We start from the raw sequence: 23,207 nt of genomic DNA on the forward strand, positions 1-23,207 counted from the left end.
AAAACGCGTAAATGAATCCCCTCTTCAATCCTGTGCAATGAGGGACAGTACCAATACTCTCACAGTTAAGTGAGGGAGGGGAAGGCTGGTAGCTCACACCAGTAGTTTTGCTGACCAACAGCGTCTCTTAGAGTACAAAACCTGAACTTCTTAAACGCCCAAACATTTATCTCAAGTAAACACAGAGGTGGCACTCATGTCCAATAACTATTTGCTTCATGTTGACATGACGGAATCAACTGGACTGTAAATAAGAATAGCAACCACAATGCTAAAACCGACATCCCATCAAACACGCTGTTAGAATTAGTGCATGAGTTCCACAAGGCCACTGGCGATTGAAATACTGTATTTTAAGAACTCAAATGTCGCTGTCTGTGGTACTGAAACAAGAAACACCAAAAATGCAGTAAAAAGAGAAAAGGAACCAGGGCAAAGGAGTGATAAATTGGAGAGTTAAATATTTTCATGATTAAATTTACGATGTGAACTGCTCTTAAAACACATTGCAAACACAAACAGGTGAAACATTCTACATACTGGTATAGACAAATTATATGATTTTGTTATTGCGCTCAACTTATTCAATTTAAAAAAAATCATCCAACTCCATCTGTTTTTATTTTATGTTCAAAACAGCTGAAAGTTTGAGATACACATTCATGTGAACACCGAGAATGAAACTGTTGCATTTATGGATGAAGAGAAGCAGCAACAATATATTTTAAGTTGGTGATAAAACAGAACTAACCTCTAGAGGAGAGTCTGGTTCATCCAGGATGCTCTTCTCACTCTGCATCCGCTGCATCGTCCCTGTAGAACTGGGGTCCATTATCAACACGTTCTGACTACCAACTCTGCCGAACTTACAGTCACTCTTTCTGGAGTCAGTCGTCCTGCACACCTCATAATTGTACACGTGTTGGAGAGTCCCTGTCCCCAAAGTGTCTGAGTAACGTGGTGGATAATATGGAATCACAGGGAGGTTGGAGTGATACAGGATGCGAGACTGTCTCCACCTGTAGATTTTCACTGATATGATAACCACTAAACACGTGATGAAGAGGAAGGAAACTACAGCCAGAGCCAACACTAAGTAAAAAGTCAGGTTGTCATTGTAGTCCTTGTCGTGTGGAAAGTCAGTGAACTCCGACAGCACGTCAGGGAAGCTGTCCGCCACCGCCACGTTAACAATGACTGTAGCTGAACGAGAGGGCTGCCCGTTGTCCTCCACTATAACAGTCAGTCTTTGTTTCACAGCATCTTTATCAGTCACTTGGCGGATAGTTCTGATTTCTCCATTCTGTAAGCCCACTTCAAACAGCGCCCTGTCTGTGGTTTTCTGTAGTTTATAGGAGAGCCAGGCATTCTGTCCAGAGTCCACATCAACAGCCACCACTTTAGTCACCAGATAGCCCACATCTGCCGAACGAGGAACCATCTCAGCCACCAGAGAGCCTCCAGTCTGGACTGGATACAGAACCTGAGGAGGGTTGTCGTTCTGGTCCTGGATCATTATTTTCACTGTCACATTACTACTGAGTGGAGGAGAGCCTCCATCCTGAGCTTTGACATTGAAAACTAACTGTTTGATTTGCTCATAATCAAATGAGCGTACTGCATGTATCACTCCACTTTCTGCATTTACAGAAACATATCCAGAAGTAGGCAACCCAGCTATATTACTGTCCTCTAGAATATAAGATATTCGGGCATTTTGATTTTCATCGGTATCTTTAGCTTTTAGAGTGAGAACAGAAATGCCTGGAGAGTTATTTTCTGCAATGAAGGCACTGTAGATACTCAGTGAAAACGCTGGGGCGTTATCATTCACATCGGAGACTTTTAACTGAAAGGTTCTTTTGGCTAAGAGAGGAGGCATTCCTGCATCTGTCGCAACAACAGTAATATTATATTCTGAAACGCTTTCACGATCCAAAACAGAATCGGTTACCAAAGTATAGTAATTTCTCAGATTAGATTTAATCTTGAAAGGCATATTGTGTTCAATTTTACAGCTGACCTGTCCATTATCACCTGAGTCGAGGTCTTTTACATTTATGATGCCAATAGTTGTACCAGGAGGCGAGTCCTCCGATACAGGGCTAGTGAATGACATGACGCTTATTACAGGGGCGTTGTCGTTTACGTCAGTTACTTCAATTATTACTTTACTTGAATCTGTTAAACCTCCCTGATCTCTTGCGTCAATTCTGAGTTCATATTTTTTATCCTTTTCAAAATCTATTGGGCCCGAAACATATAACAAACCAGAGGATTGATCTATGGTCAACAAATCAGCTATATTGCCCTTTGCGTTTGAAATCGAATAAGTGATATAACCATTTGACCCACTGTCTGCGTCTGTGGCATTAACAGTAACAATAACAGTGCCCTTCGCTGCATTTTCTATGACAGTGGCCTTATAAACAGACTGGTTGAAAACAGGAGCGTTGTCATTCACATCTAAAACATTTATATCTATATTTACCGTGCCAGATCTCTGTGGATTCCCACCGTCTACTGCTATAAGCTTTAAAGATAGACGAGGCACGTCCTCTCGGTCCAGCTGCTTCTGAAGCACCATCTCTGCATATTTACTCCCGTCTGGATTAACGTGCTGCTTTAAAACGAAATTCTCGTTCGGGGTTAAAATATAATTTTGCAGTCCATTGGCGCCGACATCACGGTCATCTGCACTGTCGAGCACAAATCGTGCTCCGAGGTTAGCGGATTCGCTGATGTCCAACAGAATATCTGTTTTCTTGAATACCGGGGAATGATCGTTCACATCCAAGACTTCTATTGTTATAGGGTGTAGCTCCATTGGGTTTTCTAAAATCACCTCAAATCTGAAACTGCATGGTGTTGTGTCTCCGCAAAGCTGCTCTCGGTCTATCCTCTCGTTCACCACCAGAGTCCCTTTGTCTGTCTTAAGCTCGGTGTACTGGATGTTTTCTCCGGTCACGATACGGGCCCGGCCAGAGCGAAGCCTTTTCAAATCCAAACCGAGATCCTGCGCAACATTACCGATTAAGGAGCCTTTCTTCATCTCCTCTGGTATCGAATAGCGAATCTGACAAGTAACAATCTCAAGCCAGTAAAGCAACAACAGAACCATTACACGTTGAGAACAGAAGAACAAACGCCATTTGCAGAGCATTTGCTGATGCGCCATACTAGAAAAGGCAATTCTCACAAAAAACAAAAGGAGAACCAAAACCCTCCGTTCTGGATTCAGTAACGCTCAATAACAGATTAGCCTTGTTTATGTTCTATAAAAAGAAACAAATCTGCTGGACAAAAATCAAGATATACTTTCCGATAGAGAGACGTTTCAGATACTCCGGTCTACTCTGCTTCAGTGGGATCTTACAAAGAACGTCCCTGAACTGAAAGGGAAATACAATGGTGCACACTCTCTTCTTGATCAACAGCGTCACTTAGAGTCCAAAACCTGAACACCAAACACCGATGCAGTATGCAAAGAAAGAACCAAGCAAAAAAAAGTATGTGTATTTTTGACTGTATTATGACCGCTATTACCTAAAAATCAATAAACTTCATCCGTGTAACACTTTCTATCTCCAATTTTTAGATTAATGATGCAGATTTATTTTTATTATTATTATTATTATTTGCAGTATATTGTTTTTTAGAAGGTAGGGTGTCTGTTTCAAAGTTTTAAAGAAGGCTCGCAAGACAGAGCACTTTCAGTTGAAGGAGCTGTCCAGTGTGTGGTTCTGAAACGAACTGTCTATTTGAAAATCAATCCATTCAGTTCAGATCAACATTCAGTATAGATGTTAATTATTGCACCTCACCTCTAGAGGAGAGTCTGGTTCGTCCAGGATGCTCTTCTCACTTTGCATCCGCTGCATCGTCCCTGTAGAACTGGGGTCCATTATCAACACGTTCTGACTACCAGCTCTGCCAAACTTACAGTCACTCTTTCTGGAGTCAGTCGTCCTGCACACCTCGTAATTGTACACGTGTTGGAGGGTCCCTGTCCCCAAAGTGTCTGAGTAACGTGGTGGATAATATGGAATCACAGGGAGGTTGGAGTGATAAAGGATGCGAGACTGTCTCCACCTGTAGATTTTCACTGATATGATAACCACTAAACACGTGATGAAGAGGAAGGAAACTACAGCCAGAGCCAACACTAAGTAAAAAGTCAGGTTATCATTGTACTCCTTGTCATGTGGAAAGTCAGTGAACTCCGACAGCACTTCAGGGAAGCTGTCCGCCACCGCCACGTTAACAATGACTGTAGCTGAACGAGAGGGCTGCCCGTTGTCCTCCACTATAACAGTCAGTCTTTGTTTCACAGCATCTTTATCAGTCACTTGGCGGATAGTTCTGATTTCTCCATTCTGTAAGCCCACTTCAAACAGCGCCCTGTCTGTGGTTTTCTGCAGCTTATAGGAGAGCCAGGCATTCTGTCCAGAGTCCACATCAACAGCCACCACTTTAGTCACCAGATAGCCAACATCTGCTGAACGAGGAACCATCTCAGCCACCAGAGAGCCACCAGTCTGGACTGGATACAGAACCTGAGGAGGGTTGTCGTTCTGGTCCTGGATCATTATTTTCACTGTCACATTGCTACTGAGTGGAGGAGAGCCGCCGTCCTGAGCTCTGACAATAAAAACTAACAGTTTGATTTGTTCATAATCAAATGAGCGTACTGCATGTATCACTCCATTTTCTGCATTTACAGAAACATACCCAGAAATATGCGACCCAGCTATATTACTCTCCTCTAGAATATAAGATATTCGGGCATTTTGATTTTCATCGGTATCTTTAGCTTTTAGAGTGAGAACAGAAATGCCTGGAGAGTTATTTTCTGCAATGAAGGCACTGTAAATACTCTGTGAAAACGCTGGAGCATTATCATTCACATCGGAAACCTTTAACTGAAAGGTTCTTTTTGCTAAGAGGGGAGGCATTCCTGCATCTGTCGCAACAACAGTAATATTATATTCTGAAACGCTTTCACGATCCAAAACAGAATCGGTTACCAAAGTATAGTAATTTCTAATATTAGATTTAATCTTGAAAGGCATATTGTTTTCAATTTTACAGTTTACGTGTCCGTTATCACCTGAATCGAGGTCTTTTACATTTATGATTCCAATAGTTGTACCAGGAGGCGAGTCCTCCGATACAGGACTAGTGAATGACATGACGCTTATTAAAGGGGCGTTGTCGTTTACATCAGTTACTTCAATTATCACTTTACATGAATCTGTTAAACCTCCCTGATCTTTTGCATCGATTCTAAGTTCGTACTTTTTGTCTTTTTCATAATCAATAGCACCTTTTATTAAAATGACGCCGGTTTGTTCATTAATAGTAAACGAGTTACCAAGACCACTATTGAGATCTGAAAAATAGTACGTTACAACACTATTTGACCCGAAATCTCTGTCACTGGCGTTAACAGTGGCAACGTAGGTGTCTCTCGGAGAGTTTTCCATTACCGTAGCTTTGTACACAGACTGATTAAATAGGGGTGCGTTATCATTAGCATCCAGAACTGTGATATCTATATTAACTGTACCAGATCTTTGCGGAGTTCCACCGTCTACAGCTATTAGCTTAAGGGAGAGATTAGGACTCGACTCCCTGTCCAATGCCTTCTGGAGGACCATCTCTGCGTATTTCTTTCCGTCTGCATTGGAGTTTTGTTTAAGAACGAAATTGTCATTTTCCGTCAAAAAATATTCTCTGAGTCCATTAACACCCACATCTGGGTCTTCTGCACTCGTCAGGGAAAAACGAGCGCCTACGGCAGCTGTTTCGCTGATTTCAAACTGGATGCTGTTTCTTTTAAAGGAGGGAGCATGGTCGTTTATATCTGTTATTTCAACTGTAATTTGATGTAGCTCCATGGGATTTTCTAGAATCACCTCGAAGCTGAAACTACAGGGCGTTGTGTCTCCGCAAAGCTGCTCTCGGTCTATTCTCTCATTCACCACCAGAATCCCTTTGTCTGTCTTCAGCTCGGTGTACTGGATGTTCTCTCCGGTCACGATGCGTGCTCGACCAGTGCGGAGCCTTTTCACGTCCAAACCAAGGTCCTGCCCTACATTACCGATTAAGGAGCCTTTCTTCATCTCCTCCGGGATTGAATATCGGATATGTCCGGTGACCATAGGGATGAGATAAAAAGTGAGCAGCAGAAATAGCCAGATACGTCCGCAGCAAAAGCGCCATTTTACGCACCGAGTGTAGGGTCGTATTCCATATGCCATAGCAAAAGAAAAACACAGAAATATCCTTTGTAGCGATTGAAATACGACACTAATTAGGAGAAATATAGTTAATGTACCAAGAAAGATAACTGATGTAGCCTTTTATGTTTACTGCAGCCGTTTTCTTGGCATGTCATCCCATATAATAAACACTCCTTCACTCTCATCTCATAGGCCACTTTGATAAGGGAGGGGACTGTGTGGTTAAGTGTAAAATAGTATGGTACATTGACCAACAGCGTCCCTTAGAGTTCCCATCGGGAACATCATGCAAGAGTGAATTATTTCTGCAAATGTAAAAAGGTTGCTTACTGCCGTCATAATAATTTAAAAAAAAAATAAATAAAAAAAATAAACCTCACCATATTCTATGTAGACATATACAGCAGTTTTGACACCATATGTCAGAAATGTTTTCGGCCAAACTACTTGACAGACAGCATGGTGTAATATTGTCTGTTGTTCTTTTATAATTGCCAATATATATTTAAAATGGATTATACATCGCGCTAGTGATAAACAGTGTTTCCAACACAGTGTTTCTCTGGGTGTCACAAAGTTTTCCGTTCAATTTCAAACAGAATATAATTAGCACAATAGATCGAAGTTGAAGTGCAAGTGACATAATGCAATATCATATTAATGAATATGAAAAAAAAATACTCTCTGGTCTTTTCTCGTCTCTGAATATAAATACAAAGCCAGTAAACGCATCAACTGAGTGAGATGCTGTCCATGGTGCTGGAATTATGTTGTACACACGACTATGAATGTTGCTGAATGGAAAGACACAACATGGCATAGAGGCAAAGTAAACTGATCCAACTACCGTCGAGAGGAGGACATGTGAAAACTCTATGTTTCTGTTTAAAAAAAAAAAATATAATCCTTAAAAGATCCAGCCATTAAAAGGACTGCTGCAGAAAATTAACTAGTGAGGCCAAAAAACTAAGGTAGTAAACTCTGAGGAGCATATGAAGTTTGAACACTATTATGTTACTCTCCATATATTAATGTTGGGAAGAAACTCGCAATACACAAAAGGGAAGCAGAATATCAAACAGCTAATTGGTAACGGAAAAGGTGTCTATGATAGAAATTACATCATACATTAGCGCAACTGAGTGAGCACGATGATTTAACTGACCTCTAGAGGAGAGTCTGGTTCATCCAGGATGCTCTTCTCACTCTGTATCTGTTGCATCGTCCCTGTAGAACTGGGGTCCATTATCAACACGTTCTGACTACCAGCTCTGCCGAATTTACAGTCACTCTTTCTGGAGTCAGTTGTCCTGCACACCTCGTAATTGTACACGTGTTGGAGAGTCCCTGTCCCCAAAGTGTCTGAGTAACGTGGTGGATAATATGGAATCACAGGGAGGTTGGAATGATACAGGATGCGAGACTGTCTCCACCTGTAGATTTTCACTGATATAATAACCACTAAACACGTGATGAAGAGGAAGGAAACTACAGCCAGAGCCAACACTAAGTAAAAAGTCAGGCTGTCATTGTACTCCTTGTCGTGTGGAAAGTCAGTGAACTCCGACAGCACTTCAGGGAAGCTGTCCGCTACCGCCACGTTAACAATGACTGTAGCTGAACGAGAGGGCTGCCCGTTGTCCTCCACTATAACAGTCAGTCTTTGTTTCACAGCATCTTTATCAGTCACTTGGCGGATAGTTCTTATTTCTCCATTCTGTAAGCCCACTTCAAACAGCGCCCTGTCTGTGGTTTTCTGTAGTTTATAGGAGAGCCAGGCATTCTGTCCAGAGTCCACATCAACAGCCACCACTTTAGTGACCAAATAGCCCACATCTGCTGAACGAGAAACCATCTCAGCCACCAGAGAGCCACCAGTCTGGACTGGATACAGAACCTGAGGAGGATTGTCGTTCTGGTCCTGGATCATTATTTTCACTGTCACATTGCTACTGAGTGGAGGAGAGCCGCCATCCTGAGCTTTGACTACCAGCTGAAGTTGTTTAATTTGCTCATAATCAAAGGAGCGAACAGCACTAACAACTCCAGTTTCAGAGTTTAAAGACACATACGTAGAAACTGGACTACCATTAACTTGTGTGTCCTCTAAAAGATATGAGATTCTGGCGTTTTGATTCCAATCAGAGTCCCGGGCACTGACAGTAAATATAGAAAACCCAGGGGAATTATTTTCCGAGATGTAAGCAAAATAGCTGCTTTTATCAAAAATTGGTGCGTTGTCATTGACGTCAGAGATTTTAAGATGTAATTTTGTTGAGCTGGACAGAGAGGGAGACCCAAAATCAGTGGCTGTTATTGTTATGTTATATTCAGACACAGTTTCTCTGTCAAACTGCTGATCTGAGATCAAATTGTAATAGTTTGTCAGAGATGACTCAATTTTAAAGGGAAGTGTGCCATCTAGAGAACATTTTATTTGGCCATTTTTCTCAGAATCTGCATCTTTTATGTTTAAAACTGCGATCGTTGTACCAGGAGGTGCATCCTCAGACAAGGGACTGGAAAATGACATGACATTTATAACTGGAGAATTGTCATTGACATCAATGACATCAAATATAACTTTACTGGTCCCTGTTAGACCCCCCTGATCCCTTGCCTCCACTCTTACCTCATACTTTTTGTTTTTTTCATAATCTATTTTACCAGACACATACATTGTTCCGGAGTTTTCATCTATACTGAAAATATCTGCTCCGCTTCCTTTCATTTTAGACAGGCTGTAAGTAATGCGTCCATTAGTACCAGTGTCAGCATCTGTAGCATTTACTGTAATTATGCTTGTGCCTTTGATTGTATTTTCGACCACAGATGCTTTATACACGGATTGGTTGAAAACCGGATCATTGTCGTTGGCATCGAGCACCGTCACATCTATATTAACTGTACCAGATCTCTGTGGTGTCCCTCCGTCAACTGCGATTAGTTTCAAAGAGAAATGTGGATCTCGCTCTCTGTCTAAAGGCTTCTGCAGCACCATCTCAACATATTTACCTCCGTCTGGATTTGAATGTTGCTTCAAAACAAAATTATCGTTTGCTGATAAAATATAATCTTGCAAAGCGTTCTGTCCTACATCTAGATCCTCCGCACTCTGCAGTGGAAAGCGTACTCCAGCTACAGCTGATTCACTTATTTCAAAACTGATAGGTTTATCTTTGTTTTGGAAAACGGGAGCGTGATCATTAATATCCAAAACCTCAACTGTTATTCTATGTAGTTCAATTGGATTTTCTAAAATCACCTCAAAGCTGAAGCTACATGGCGTTACGTCTCCGCAAAGCTGCTCTCGGTCTATTCGTTCGTTAACAACTAGAATCCCTTTGTCTGTCTTCAGCTCGGTGTAGTGAATGTTTTCTCCGGTCACGATGCGGGCCCTCCCAGAGCGAAGCCTTTTCAGATCCAAACCGAGATCCTGCGCTACATTACCGATAACGGATCCTTTCTTCATCTCCTCTGGTATAGAATAACGGATCTGTCCGCCTACCATGTTGAATACAGGAAGCAGCAAAATAAGTAGCACTATTTGCCGTCGATGTCCAAAAAATAATCCCCATTTTACAGACATTTTGGTTACAAATCGCAGAGTTATCATGACCGAACGAAAAATCGAAGAAAAAGATCCTATCCTAAAGATTTATCGTAAAAAACAGGTATATCCGGGTACTAATATGAAATCCTTTAAGAATGTATGTACAAGTCTGTCAGTCCGTGTTCACCACAAACCTCGACTAACACAGAGAGCCTTCTTCTCCGTATCGTCACTCATGGGTTGGGCTGACAGACGACGCAACATAGAAAATGTTTTGCTGACCAACAGCGTCCCTTAGAGTCTAAACGATGAAAATCAAATAAAGCTTCTATCACATCAGTAACACTGAAAGGCATTCGAGCTGAACAGGTCCATGAAATCCTCTTCAGACAAATTTCAACAAATTAGCGAATTTAGAACATGGATTAAAAAGTAAATGTATGTCTGTGGAAAACAGATCGTTTAAAACTTTGCCCACATCAACATATTGTAGTAAATGAATAAAAAAATAGAATCCTCTTTGGTTTTTAAAAAAGGAGTCTGTCTATCAGCTATACCACAGAGAGTTGCTGTCCGTGGTGCTGACATAAGAAATTCAGGGCAGTAGTTTCGTCAGTGAAACTTAACGAAGAAATTAAGGAAATGCTCAAAACACATTATTCAACTGACCTCCAGAGGAGAATCTGGTTCGTCCAGGATGCTCTTCTCATTCTGCATACGCTGCATCGTCCCTGTAGAACTGGGGTCCATTATCAACACGTTCTGACTACCAGCTCTGCCGAACTTACAGTCACTCTTTCTGGAGTCAGTTGTCCTGCACACCTCGTAATTGTACACGTGTTGGAGAGTCCCTGTCCCCAAAGTGTCTGAGTAACGTGGTGGATAATATGGAATCACAGGGAGGTTGGAGTGATACAGGATGCGAGATTGTCTCCACCTGTAGATTTTCACTGATATGATAACCACTAAACACGTGATGAAGAGGAAGGAAACTACAGCCAGAGCCAACACTAAGTAAAAAGTCAGGTTGTCATTGTACTCCTTGTCGTGTGGAAAGTCAGTGAACTCCGACAGCACGTCAGGGAAGCTGTCCGCCACCGCCACGTTAACAATGACTGTAGCTGAACGAGAGGGCTGCCCGTTGTCCTCCACTATAACAGTCAGTCTTTGTTTCACAGCATCTTTATCAGTCACTTGGCGGATAGTTCTGATTTCTCCATTCTGTAAGCCCACTTCAAACAGCACCCTGTCTGTGGTTTTCTGCAGTTTATAGGAGAGCCAGGCATTCTGTCCAGAGTCCACATCAACAGCCACCACTTTAGTCACCAGGTAGCCCACATCTGCTGAACGAGGAACCATCTCAGCCACCAGAGAGCCACCAGTCTGGACTGGATACAGAACCTGAGGAGGATTGTCGTTCTGGTCCTGGATCATTATTTTCACTGTCACATTGCTACTGAGTGGAGGAGAGCCGCCATCCTGAGCTTTGACTACCAGCTGAAGTTGTTTAATTTGCTCATAATCAAAGGAGCGAACAGCACTAACAACTCCAGTTTCAGAGTTTAAAGACACATACGTAGAAACTGGACTACCATTAACTTGTGTGTCCTCTAAAAGATAGGAGATTCTGGCATTTTGATTCCAGTCAGAGTCCCGGGCGTTGACAGTAAATATAGAAAACCCAGGGGAATTATTCTCTGAGATGTAAGCAGAGTAGCTGCTTTTATCAAAAACTGGTGCGTTGTCATTGACGTCAGAGATTTTAAGATGTAATTTTGTTGAGCTAGACAGAGAGGGAGACCCAAAATCGGTGGCTGTTATTGTTATGTTATACTCAGACACAGATTCTCTGTCAAACTGCTGATCTGAAACCAAATTGTAATAGTTTGTTAGAGATGACTCAATTTTAAAGGGAAGTTTGCTATCTAGTGAACATTTAATTTGGCCATTTCTCTCAGAATCTGCATCTTTTACATTCAAAATGGCAACAGTTGTACCAGGAGGTGCATCCTCAGATACTAGGCTGGAAAAGGACATGACATTTATAACTGGAGAATTATCATTGACATCAACAACATCAAATATAACTTTACTGGTTCCGGTTAGTCCACCCTGATCTTTTGCCTCCACTCTCACCTCACACTTTTTGTTTTTTTCATAATCTATCTGACCAGACACAAAAATTGTTCCGGTGTTTTGATCTATACTGAACAGATCAGCTGTATTTCCTTTCATTTTAGACAGGCTGTAAGTAATGACTCCATTTGAACCTGTGTCTGCATCTGTTGCATTTACTGTAATGATACTTGTGCCTTTAATCGTGTTTTCCACCACAGATGCTTTGTACACGGATTGGTTAAAGACTGGAATATTGTCGTTGGCATCTAACACCGTCACCTCTATATTTACTGTTCCAGATCTCTGTGGTGTCCCTCCGTCAACGGCGATTAGTTTTAAGGACAATCGTGGATCTCGCTCTCTGTCTAAAGGCTTCTGCAGCACCATCTCAACATATTTACCTCCGTCTGGATTTGAATGTTGCTTCAAAACAAAATTATCGTTTGCTGATAAAATATAATCTTGCAACGCGTTCTGTCCTACATCTAGATCCTCCGCACTCTGCAGTGGAAACTGAACTCCAACAGCAGCTGATTCACTTATTTCAAAACTGATAGATCTATCTTTGTTTGGGAAGACGGGAGCGTGATCATTAATATCCAAAACCTCAACAGTTATTCTGTGCATTTCCATTGGGTTTTCTAAAATCATCTCAAAGCTGAAGCTACATGGCGTTACGTCTCCGCAAAGCTGCTCTCTGTCTATTCTCTCGTTCACGACGAGAATCCCTTTGTCTGGCATCAGCTCGGTGTAGTGAACGTTTTCTCCGGTCACGATGCGGGCCCTGCCAGAGCGAAGCCTTTTTAGATCCAACCCGAGATCTTGCGCTACATTACCGATAACAGATCCTTTCTTCATCTCCTCTGGTATCGAATAACGGATCTGTCCACCTACCATGTTGAACACGTGAAGCAGCAAAATAAGTAGTCCTATTTGCCGTCGAGGTCTGCAAAATAATCCCAATCTTACAGGCATGTTGATTACAAATCGTAGAGTCATCATGACCGAACAAAAAATCGATTAAAAAGATGCGTATCCTAAAGGTGTATCGATAAAACAGGTCCTGGTATATCCGGATTCTTCTTACATCTGAAATCCTTTCAAGAATTTATGCACAAGTCTGTCGGTACATGTTCGCCACAAACCTCGACTAAAACAGAGAGCCTTCTTCTCCGTATCGTCACTCATGGGTTGGGCTGAACGACGACGCAACATAGAAAATGTTTTGCTGACCAACAGCGTCCCTTAGAGTCTAAACCGTGAAAATCAAATAAAGCTTCTATCACATCAGTTACACTAAGAGGCAGTAAAACTGAACAGGTCCATGAGATCCTCTTCAGACAAATGTCAACAAATTACCAAATTTAATGATAAAACATGCTTTTCGTGAATATTTGAATGCTAAAAACATTTTTTGCAAGATTAAAATTTCAAGCGACCCACCACAGTTCGCAAACCAACAAATTGGTCAAAAGTACTTGCCAAATGGGGAAAATAACCACCTAACCAATGGATTAAAAAGTAAATGTATACTTGTGGAAAACAGATCGTTTTAAACTTTGCCCACATCAACACATTGTATGAAAGCATGAAAACAAAGAATCCTCTTTGGTTTATAAAAGGAGTCTGTCTATCAGCTACACCACACAGAGATGCTGTCCGTGGTGCTGACATAAGTAATTCAGCGCAGTACTTTTATCATTGGAAATTAATGAAGAAATTAAGGAAATGCTCAAAACACATTATTCAACTGACCTCTAGAGGAGAGTCTGGTTCATCCAGGATGCTCTTCTCACTCTGCATCCTCTGCATCGTCCCTGTAGAACTGGGGTCCATTATCAATATGTTCTGACTACCAGCTCCGCCGAACTTACAGTCACTCTTTCTGGAGTCAGTCGTCCTGCACACCTCGTAATTGTACACGTGTTGGAGAGTCCCTGTCCCCAAAGTGTCTGAGTAACGTGGTGGATAATATGGAATCACAGGGAGGTTGGAGTGATAAAGGATGCGAGACTGTCTCCACCTGTAGATTTTCACTGATATAATAACCACTAAACACGTGATGAAGAGGAAGGAAACTACAGCCAGAGCCAACACCAAGTAAAAAGTCAGGTTGTCATTGTACTCCTTGTCGTGTGGAAAGTCAGTAAACTCCGACAGCACTTCAGGGAAGCTGTCCGCCACCGCCACGTTAACAATGACTGTAGCTGAACGAGAGGGCTGCCCGTTGTCCTCCACTATAACAGTCAGTCTTTGTTTCACAGCATCTTTATCAGTCACTTGGCGGATAGTTCTTATTTCTCCATTCTGTAAGCCCACTTCAAATAGCGCCCTGTCTGTGGCTTTCTGCAGTTTATAGGAGAGCCAGGCATTCTGTCCAGAGTCAACATCAACAGCCACCACTTTAGTCACCAGGTAGCCCACATCTGCTGAACGAGGAACCATCTCAGCCACCAGAGAGCCTCCAGTCTGGACTGGATACAGAACCTGAGGAGGGTTGTCGTTCTGGTCCTGGATCATTATTTTCACTGTCACATTGCTACTGAGTGGAGGAGAGCCGCCATCCTGAGCTTTGACTACCAGCTGAAGTTGTTTAATTTGCTCATAATCAAAGGAGCGAACAGCACTAACAACTCCAGTTTCAGAGTTTAAAGACACATACGTAGAAACTGGACTACCATTAACTTGTGTGTCCTCTAAAAGATATGAGATTCTGGCGTTTTGATTCCAATCAGAGTCCCGGGCACTGACAGTAAATATAGAAAACCCAGGGGAATTATTCTCTGAGATGTAAGCAGAGTAGCTACTTTTATCAAATATTGGTGCATTGTCATTGACGTCAGAGATTTTAAGATGTAATTTTGTTAAGCTAGACAGAGAGGGAGACCCAAAATCAGTGGCTGTTATTGTTATGTTATATTCAGACACAGATTCTCTGTCAAACTGCTGATCTGAAACCAAATTGTAATAGTTTGTTAGAGATGACTCAATTTTGAAAGGTGGTTTGCCCTCTAGTGAACATTTAATTTGGCCATTTCTCTCAGAATCTGCATCTTTTACATTCAAAATGGCAATAGTTGTACCAGGAGGTGCATCCTCAGATACTGGGCTGGAAAAGGACATAATGTTTATAATGGGTGCATTGTCATTGACATCAATCACGTCAATAACAACCTTACTGGTTCCAATCAAGCCACCCTGATCTTTTGCCTCTACTCTCACTTCGTATTTTCTGTCACTTTCATAATCTATCTGACCAGAAACATAAATTATTCCTCTGTTTTCATCAATGCTGAAGAGATCTGCTGCACTTCCTTTCATTTTAGACAAGCTGTAGGAAATATCTCCATTTGAACCAATGTCAGCATCTGTAGCATTTACTGTGATGATGCTTGTGCCTTTCATTATGTTTTCCGAAACAGAAGCTTTGTACACGGATTTGTTAAATATTGGAATATTGTCGTTGGCATCTAACACCATCACGTCTATATTAACTGTACCAGATCTCTGTGGTGTCCCTCCGTCAACTGCGATTAGTTTTAATGACAATCGCGGGTCTCGCTCTCTGTCTAAAGGCTTCTGCAGCACCATCTCAACATATTTACCTCTGTCTGGATTTGAATGTTGCTTTAATATAAAATTATCGTTTGCTGATAAAATATAATCTTGCAGCGCGTTCTGGCCTACATCTAGATCCTCCGCACTCTGCAGTGGAAACTGAACTCCAACTGCAGCCAGTTCGCTTATTTCAAAACTGATAGGTTTATCTTTGCTTGGGAAGACGGGAGCGTGATCGTTAATATCCAAAACCTCAACAGTTATTCTGTGCAGCTCCATAGGATTTTCTAAAATCAACTCAAAGCTGAAGCTACATGGCGTTACATCTCGACAAAGCTGCTCTCGGTCTATTCTCTCGTTCACAACTAGAATCCCTTTGTCTGTCTTCAGCTCGGTGTAGTGAACGTTTTCTCCGGTCACGATGCGGGCTCTCCCAGAGCGAAGCCTTTTTAGATCCAACCCGAGATCCTGCGCTACATTACCGATAACAGAACCTTTCTTCATCTCCTCTGGTATAGAATAACGGATCTGTCCACCTACCATGTTGAACACGTGAAGCAGCAAAATAAGTAGTCCTATTTGCCGTCGATGTCCACAAAATAACCACCATTTTATAGACATGTACGTGAGAGAGCTTACAGTCGCCATGACCAAAAAAAAAAAAAAAAAAAAAAAAAAATGTGGAATTTGATTTTAATCCGCTTGATATGTTGTTTTAAAAAAATAAGTAAAAAGTATCTGTTATAGGGTTATATCTTAAAATGTCTTCAACCTTGACACTGGAATCCCTGATCCCGTATTCTCCACAAACCTCGACTAACACACAGAGCCTTCTTCTCTCTATCGTCACTCATGGGTTGGGCTGAACAACGAGGCAACAAAGGAAGTGTTTTGCTGACCAACAGCGTCCCTTAGAGTCTGAAGTGTGAACATGTAGTCAGTCCACATTATAAACACTCCACGAGTGGCAAGTAATACAGCTATAGTATTTTAGGGCGTAACGTATTGTCAAGACGGCATTGTCCAACCAAAGCACACTTTTTCACACCATATTGAATTATAACTAAGTAATGTAAAAAGAAAAGTTGGAAAGGTAAGCAATTACTTGTCTGTCCTTTTAAACAATATAGTTACGACGCAGCAGGTCGTAATGACTAAATAATATACAACTAATATTTAAAGACGATCAACACAATATTTATTGTTATGAAACATGTAATGTTTTCATTTGAAACGCAATACTGTTACTTAAGTGACATATAATTGTGTAAAAATGCAACCAAAGAACACACAACACAGAACTGAAGACACAGGCGTGGTAGATTTTTTTCAACTAACCTCTAGAGGAGAGTCTGGTTCATCCAGGATGCTCTTCTCACTCTGCATCCGCTGCATCGTCCCTGTAGAACTGGGGTCCATTATCAACACGTTCTGACTACCAGCTCTGCCGAACTTACAGTCACTCTTTCTGGAGTCAGTCGTCCTGCACACCTCGTAATTGTACACGTGTTGGAGAGTCCCTGTCCCCAAAGTGTCAGAGTAACGTGGTGGATAATATGGAATCACAGGGAGGTTGGAGTGATACAGGATGCGAGACTGTCTCCACCTGTAGATTTTCACTGATATGATGACCACTAAACACGTGATGAAGAGGAAGGAAACTACAGCCAGAGCCAAGACTAAGTAAAAAGTCAGGTTGTCATTGTACTCCTTATCGTTTGGAAAGTCAGTGAACTCCGACAGCACGTCAGGGAAGCTGTCCGCCACCGCCACGTTAACAATGACTGTAGCTGAACGAGAGGGCTGCCCGTTGTCCTCCACTATAACAGTCAGTCTTTGTTTCACAGCATCTTTATCAGTCACTTGGCGGATAGTTCTGATTTCTCCATTCTGTAAGCCCACTTCAAACAGCGCCCTGTCTGTGGTTTTCTGCAGCTTATAGGAGAGCCAGGCATTCTGTCCAGAGTCCACATCAACAGCCACCACTTTAGTCACCAGATAGCCAACATCTGCTGAACGAGGAACCATCTCAGCCACCAGAGAGCCACCAGTCTGGACTGGATACAGAACCTGAGGAGGGTTGTCGTTCTGGTCCTGGATCATTATTTTCACTGTCACATTGCTACTGAGTGGAGGAGAGCCTCCATCTTGTGCTTTGACTGTGAAGACCAGTTCTTTGATCTGCTCGTAATCAAATGAGCGAACGGCACGGACAACGCCATTTTCGGCATTAACGGAAACAAATCCAGATACCGGAGAGCCACTAATCTCACACTCTTCCAAAATGTAGGAAACCCGGGCGTTCTGGTTTTCATCAAGATCTTTAGCACTGAGACTTAGAACAGACAAACCCGGAGAGTTATTCTCTGCAATAAAAGCATTATAAATCGTTCGTGGAAAAACTGGGGCATTGTCATTGACATCCGAGACCTTCAGATGAAAAGTTTTCCTGGTTGAGAGAGGAGGCGATCCTGCATCTGAGGCAATAACGGTGATGTTACACTCTGACAGATTCTCACGATCTAATGCAGCATCGGTGATCAATGCGTAATAATTTCTTACATTGGATTTAATTTTAAAAGGAACATTTCCTTCGATTGCACACCTTACTTGTCCGTTTTCACCTGAATCGATATCTTTTACATTAATTATGCCAATGGTGGTACCAACATGCGAGTCTTCTGACACAGGACTAGTAAATGACATAACATTAATTACCGGAGGATTATCATTTACATCAACAACCTCAATTTCAACTTTGCTGGAATCTGTAAACCCTCCTTGATCCTTAGCTTCAACCCTGAACTCAATCTTCCTGTCCTTTTCAAAATCGATTTCATTTTTCACATATATTCGTCCAGTAGCCTCGTCTATATTGAACAGCTCAGCTATTCCTGCTTTTGATTTTGAAAAGGAATATGTTACTTGTCCATATGGACCGCTGTCTTTGTCGCTCGCATTCACGGTGACAACATAAGTGCCCTTCGGCGCATTTTCAATCACTATGGCCTTATACACCGTTTGATTAAATACGGGAGTATTGTCATTAGCATCTAGAATATTAACATCAATATTTACTGTACCAGATTTCTGTGGATTTCCACCGTCTACAGCGAGCAGTTTTAGAGACAGGCGTGGCTGTTCTTCTCTGTCTAAGGGTTTCTGGAGCACCATTTCAGCGTATTTACTCCCGTCCGGATTAACGTGTTGTTTCAAAACAAAATTGTCGTCCGGAGTTAATATGTAGTTCTGCAGGCCGTTTTGCCCAACATCAGCATCATCCGCACTCTCTAAAACAAAACGGGACCCAATCGCAGCAGATTCGCTTATTTCAAATTCCAGGTGACGGTTTTGAAAAGTGGGAGAGTTGTCGTTTACGTCCAGTACTTCAATGGTCACAGGGTGCAGCTCCATCGGGTTTTCCAATAAAATCTCAAAGGTGAAGCTGCACGGTGTCACGTCTCCGCAAAGCTGCTCTCGGTCTATTCTCTCTTTCACAACTAGAGTCCCTTTGTCTGTCTTCAGCTCGGTGTACTGGATATTTTCTCCGGTCACGATACGGGCCCGGCCAGATCGAAGCCGTTTCAAGTCCAAACCGAGGTCCTGCGCGACGTTACCAACAAGAGACCCTTTCTTCGACTCCTCTGGAATGGAGTATCGAATTTGTGCCTCCGTTTGATAAAGGAAAAGAAACTGAAAAACAAACAGCTTCACTGCCCGTCGCATTCGCCATCTTACACCACTGCCTCGTAGCTGTTCTTTAAATGCCATGTGAAAACGGGGTCTTCCACCGAACCGAGCAATTAAACTAACATTTCAACTTAGTCAGGAAATTGAATTCGAGATTAACTTAGATTGTCGTCAGAAACGTAAAGCTGTGTGTTCGACGAGCACCAAGTCGTATGAAAGATAGATCATCTGCTGGTGTAAAACGCAGTGACGAGGGAGGAAACAGCCTTGCCTCAAAAGGCACGACAAAATTGATTTACCAGGCAACAGCGTCACTTAGAGGATAAAATATAAAACACTTATAACCAGACATCCAATCCATGAGTCTAATGTTTTGGAGGGTATTCTATAAAGTAATGAAAAACGTGCCAATATAATACTCATAATTAACCATATTGACAGATATTTGCTATAATTGCATATATATTGTCGAAATTGAATGAAGATAAATAAGGGCTCTAGTCCCCGCGACGATTCACAGGACAAGCGGTTACAGAAGATTAATGCATTTATACTTAAAAAAAAATAATAATAATAATAATAACCGAATGGCAATATATATTGCGTAATTACACACCTATCTAAAGTACTGTGTATTATTATGATCCAATATTGTTTAAATAAATGTAACCAGACTGGTAACATTTGAGCAGACAGGAAAGCTCTCAATCTCAAAGCAGTCTTTCAGCACCATGGACAGCGAAAGAGCTGTAGAGCAGTTAAAACCCATTCTGAGCTCTGTACAGACAAACGGATTTGAAATACAAGCTACAACAACGACTTCAATTCTCTACAAAACATGCATATGCATCTTGAAGATATTATTTTGTGCACAGATGTTAAAACCGATTTAAGGAACACGGGGGGTAGATGCGTGGCATACTGATTATATCTGCTATATATTCATGGAAATAATAACGTATGATGAAGAGTCCACTGCTACCCGTAAAAAAGTGTAGTGCAATAAACTGATGAACGGGAAGCTCTATGCTCCCCATGTTCCCAAAAGTAATAGTATAATGTAGTTTTAAACTGCTCGCAATCAATGAAATCAACAAGCTCACACAAACGCAAAAGACGAAGAAAACTGACCTCTAGAGGAGAGTCTGGTTCGTCCAGGATGCTCTTCTCACTCTGTATCCGCTGCATCGTCCCTGTAGAACTGGGGTCCATTATCAACACGTTCTGACTACCAGCTCTGCCGAACTTACAGTCACTCTTTCTGGAGTCAGTCGTCCTGCACACCTCGTAATTGTATACATGTTGGAGAGTCCCTGTCCCCAAAGTGTCTGAGTAACGTGGTGGATAATATGGAATCACAGGGAGGTTGGAGTGATACAGGATGCGAGACTGTCTCCACCTGTAGATTTTCACTGATATGATAACCACTAAACACGTGATGAAGAGGAAGGAAACTACAGCCAGAGCCAACACTAAGTAAAAAGTCAGGTTGTCATTGTACTCCTTGTCGTGTGGAAAGTCAGTGAACTCCGACAGCACTTCAGGGAAGCTGTCCGCCACCGCCACGTTAACAATGACTGTAGCCGAACGAGAGGGCTGCCCGTTGTCCTCCACTATAACAGTCAGTCTTTGTTTCACAGCATCTTTATCAGTCACTTGGCGGATAGTTCTGATTTCTCCATTCTGTAAGCCCACTTCAAACAGCGCCCTGTCTGTGGCTTTCTGCAGTTTATAGGAGAGCCAGGCATTCTGTCCAGAGTCCACATCAACAGCCACTACTTTAGTCACCAGATAGCCCACATCTGCTGAACGAGGAACCATCTCAGCCACCAGAGAGCCACCAGTCTGGACTGGATACAGAACCTGAGGGGGGTTGTCGTTCTGATCCTGGACATGCACGATAACTGATGTGTTACTACTTTGTGGTGGCGAGCCTCCATCCTGCGCCTTAACACGTATTTTGTATTCTTTGACTTGTTCATAATCAAGTGAACGCAGGGATTGAATGGCTCCACTTTCCGCATTGATGGAGAAATATGTGGACACCGGATTTCCATTAATTTCGCCGTCAGTAAGAAAATAGGATATGCGTGCGTTCTGACCTTGATCGGGATCGGTGGCGTGGATCTTCAACAGAGTGACACCTGGGGGATTGTTTTCCGTCACCTGAGTGCTGTAGACGCTTTGGCTAAAGACTGGAGCGTTGTCATTAATATCAGTAACGTCTAACACGACAGCTCTGGTGCTTGACAAGGCAGGGAAGCCCTCATCAGTGGCAGTCAGAGTGATATTGTACCTGGAACGCTTTTCTCGGTCGAGGGTTTGCTCCGTGACCAATGTATAATAATTTCTGAGAGAAGATTTAATTTTGAACGGGAGATTTTCATCTATAGTTAAGTGCACCTGTCCATTTTTCCCAGAATCCTTGTCTTGGACACTGATCAATCCTACAACTGTCCCGGGAGGAGAATCTTCTGAGATCTTTCCCGAGTATGAAGCCATTGTGATTACAGGACTGTTATCATTCACATCTGCTATCTCGATGATTAATTTGCTTGCGCCCACTACCCCCCAAGGATCTTTTGCTTGAAGGTTTATTTCGTAACTTGGAAACACCTCGTAATCGATGCCACTAGTAAGTTTAATCTCTCCGGTGTATGAATTTATCTCAAAAGGACACGAAGAATCCTCCTCTAGGTGGGTGAAAGAATATGTAACGTTACCATTGTAACCTTGGTCCGCGTCTACCGCACTCACTCTAGCAATGACGGTACCTGGCAAAACGTTTTCCAAGACAGAGGCTTTATATAAAGACTGTGTAAAAACGGGTGCGTTGTCGTTTGCATCCAGGACAGATATATGTATTTTTACTGTCCCTGACCTCTGTGGTTCCCCACCATCGACGGCCGTTAATATGAGCGTGTGCTCGTTTTGCTTCTCGCGGTCCAAAGCACTCTGAAGCATCATTTCGGCGTATTTACTCCCGTCTGGCCGAGTATGTTGCTTAAGAACAAAATGTTCGTTTGCTTTTAAAGCGTAACTCTGCAGTGAGTTTATTCCTACGTCAGGATCAGCCGCGGTGTCTAGCAAGAATACAGTCCCCGTGGGCGTCGACTCGCTAATTTCCAAATTGATTTCCTTTTTTGGAAAAGCAGGAGCGTGGTCATTTACATCTTGTATTTCGATGGTAATGGAAAACAATTCAAGTGGATCTTCGAGGACAATTTCTAGACTAAAGCTACACGGAGATTTCTTGGCGCATAGTTTTTCTCTGTCAATTCTTTCATTGACAACGATGTGCCCTTTGTTCTGATTCAGCGCAACGTATTGGTTGTCATCATCTATAACTAGTCGAGCCCGACCAGATACCAACCTTCGGACATCCAAGCCCAGGTCTTTTGCGACATCTCCGACAAACAGTCCTTTTCTCATCTCTTCGGGTATAGAATAACGAATTTGTCCACTGACCGCAGCGACAACGTAGGAAAGCAAAATGGAGATTTTCCAACCAAACAGGGTGCCTCTGCTTTTCAGATTATCCATTTCTTCCGACGAATATCAGATACAAAACAGCAGTTATACGCATAGGAAACGACGTGTCTCTATTCCAGTGTTTACAAATTTAAAGCCATCCAAACTAGAGCCGCGGTGGGTATACCGTATGGACGCAACCATCGCCTATTTCCTTTCACGGTGGCGACTCTTTTTGTCTCTGTGATAAGGCCGACGTTACACAAGTCGTCTGCTTAGGCAACAGCACCACCAACAGTAACTAAGTGAAACAGTATGTGTGAACCAATGCTCCACTGTGTGGTCAGTCTGGTGTATTAAAACCTCACTGTCTCCCCTTCAGTGTTGCAGAAGTATAATCCAAAAATCCAGTGAAAGGGGAGAGGATATCAATGCATTAAATTACAAATTAAACCTGTTAATGTGTATTAACATATTTAAATAAATAAACCTTGTTTTGGGCTGCAGTGGATGACAGCAGGCAAAAAACTCCCCTTGTGTTTCTTCTAAATGTAACTCCTCCACTAGTCCAA

General features: G+C 42.2%; 5 protein-coding genes across 5 annotated transcripts; all 5 read right to left on the reverse strand.

The window, feature by feature from the left end:
• Window positions 1-724: 724 nt before the first annotated feature.
• LOC311491372 (protocadherin beta-16-like) lies at window positions 725-3,527 on the reverse strand (the record flags this gene model as incomplete). Its single annotated transcript, XM_084549276.1, has 1 exon — window positions 725-3,527. The coding sequence occupies exon 1, from the start codon at window positions 3,176-3,178 to the stop codon at window positions 725-727; it is 2,454 nt and encodes an 817-aa protein (XP_084405402.1). The 5' UTR covers window positions 3,179-3,527.
• Window positions 3,528-3,806: 279 nt separating this feature from the next.
• On the reverse strand, window positions 3,807-6,325 carry LOC311491373 (protocadherin beta-16-like; the record flags this gene model as incomplete). The annotated part of the gene is made up of 1 exon (XM_084549277.1): window positions 3,807-6,325. The coding sequence occupies exon 1, from the start codon at window positions 6,261-6,263 to the stop codon at window positions 3,807-3,809; it is 2,457 nt and encodes an 818-aa protein (XP_084405403.1). The 5' UTR covers window positions 6,264-6,325.
• A 1,076-nt stretch (window positions 6,326-7,401) lies between these two features.
• On the reverse strand, window positions 7,402-9,861 carry LOC311491444 (protocadherin gamma-A10-like; the record flags this gene model as incomplete). The annotated part of the gene is made up of 1 exon (XM_084549372.1): window positions 7,402-9,861. The coding sequence occupies one exon, from the start codon at window positions 9,859-9,861 to the stop codon at window positions 7,402-7,404; it is 2,460 nt and encodes an 819-aa protein (XP_084405498.1).
• Window positions 9,862-10,458: 597 nt separating this feature from the next.
• On the reverse strand, window positions 10,459-12,918 carry LOC311491445 (protocadherin gamma-A10-like; the record flags this gene model as incomplete). The annotated part of the gene is made up of 1 exon (XM_084549373.1): window positions 10,459-12,918. One exon carries the CDS (start codon window positions 12,916-12,918, stop codon window positions 10,459-10,461), a length of 2,460 nt encoding a protein of 819 aa, XP_084405499.1.
• Window positions 12,919-13,662: 744 nt separating this feature from the next.
• Window positions 13,663-22,206, reverse strand: LOC311491374 (uncharacterized protein; the record flags this gene model as incomplete). Its single annotated transcript, XM_084549278.1, has 4 exons — window positions 20,397-22,206; window positions 16,813-18,242; window positions 16,325-16,392; window positions 13,663-16,108 (listed from the first exon to the last, which is right to left on the reverse strand). Exons 1-4 carry the CDS (start codon window positions 22,129-22,131, stop codon window positions 13,663-13,665), a joined length of 5,679 nt encoding a protein of 1,892 aa, XP_084405404.1. The 5' UTR covers window positions 22,132-22,206.
• Window positions 22,207-23,207: the final 1,001 nt, after the last annotated feature.

This window comes from Chelon labrosus (genome assembly GCF_963514085.1).
Source record: "Chelon labrosus genome assembly, chromosome: 8".
Taxonomy (NCBI): Eukaryota; Metazoa; Chordata; class Actinopteri; order Mugiliformes; family Mugilidae; genus Chelon; species Chelon labrosus.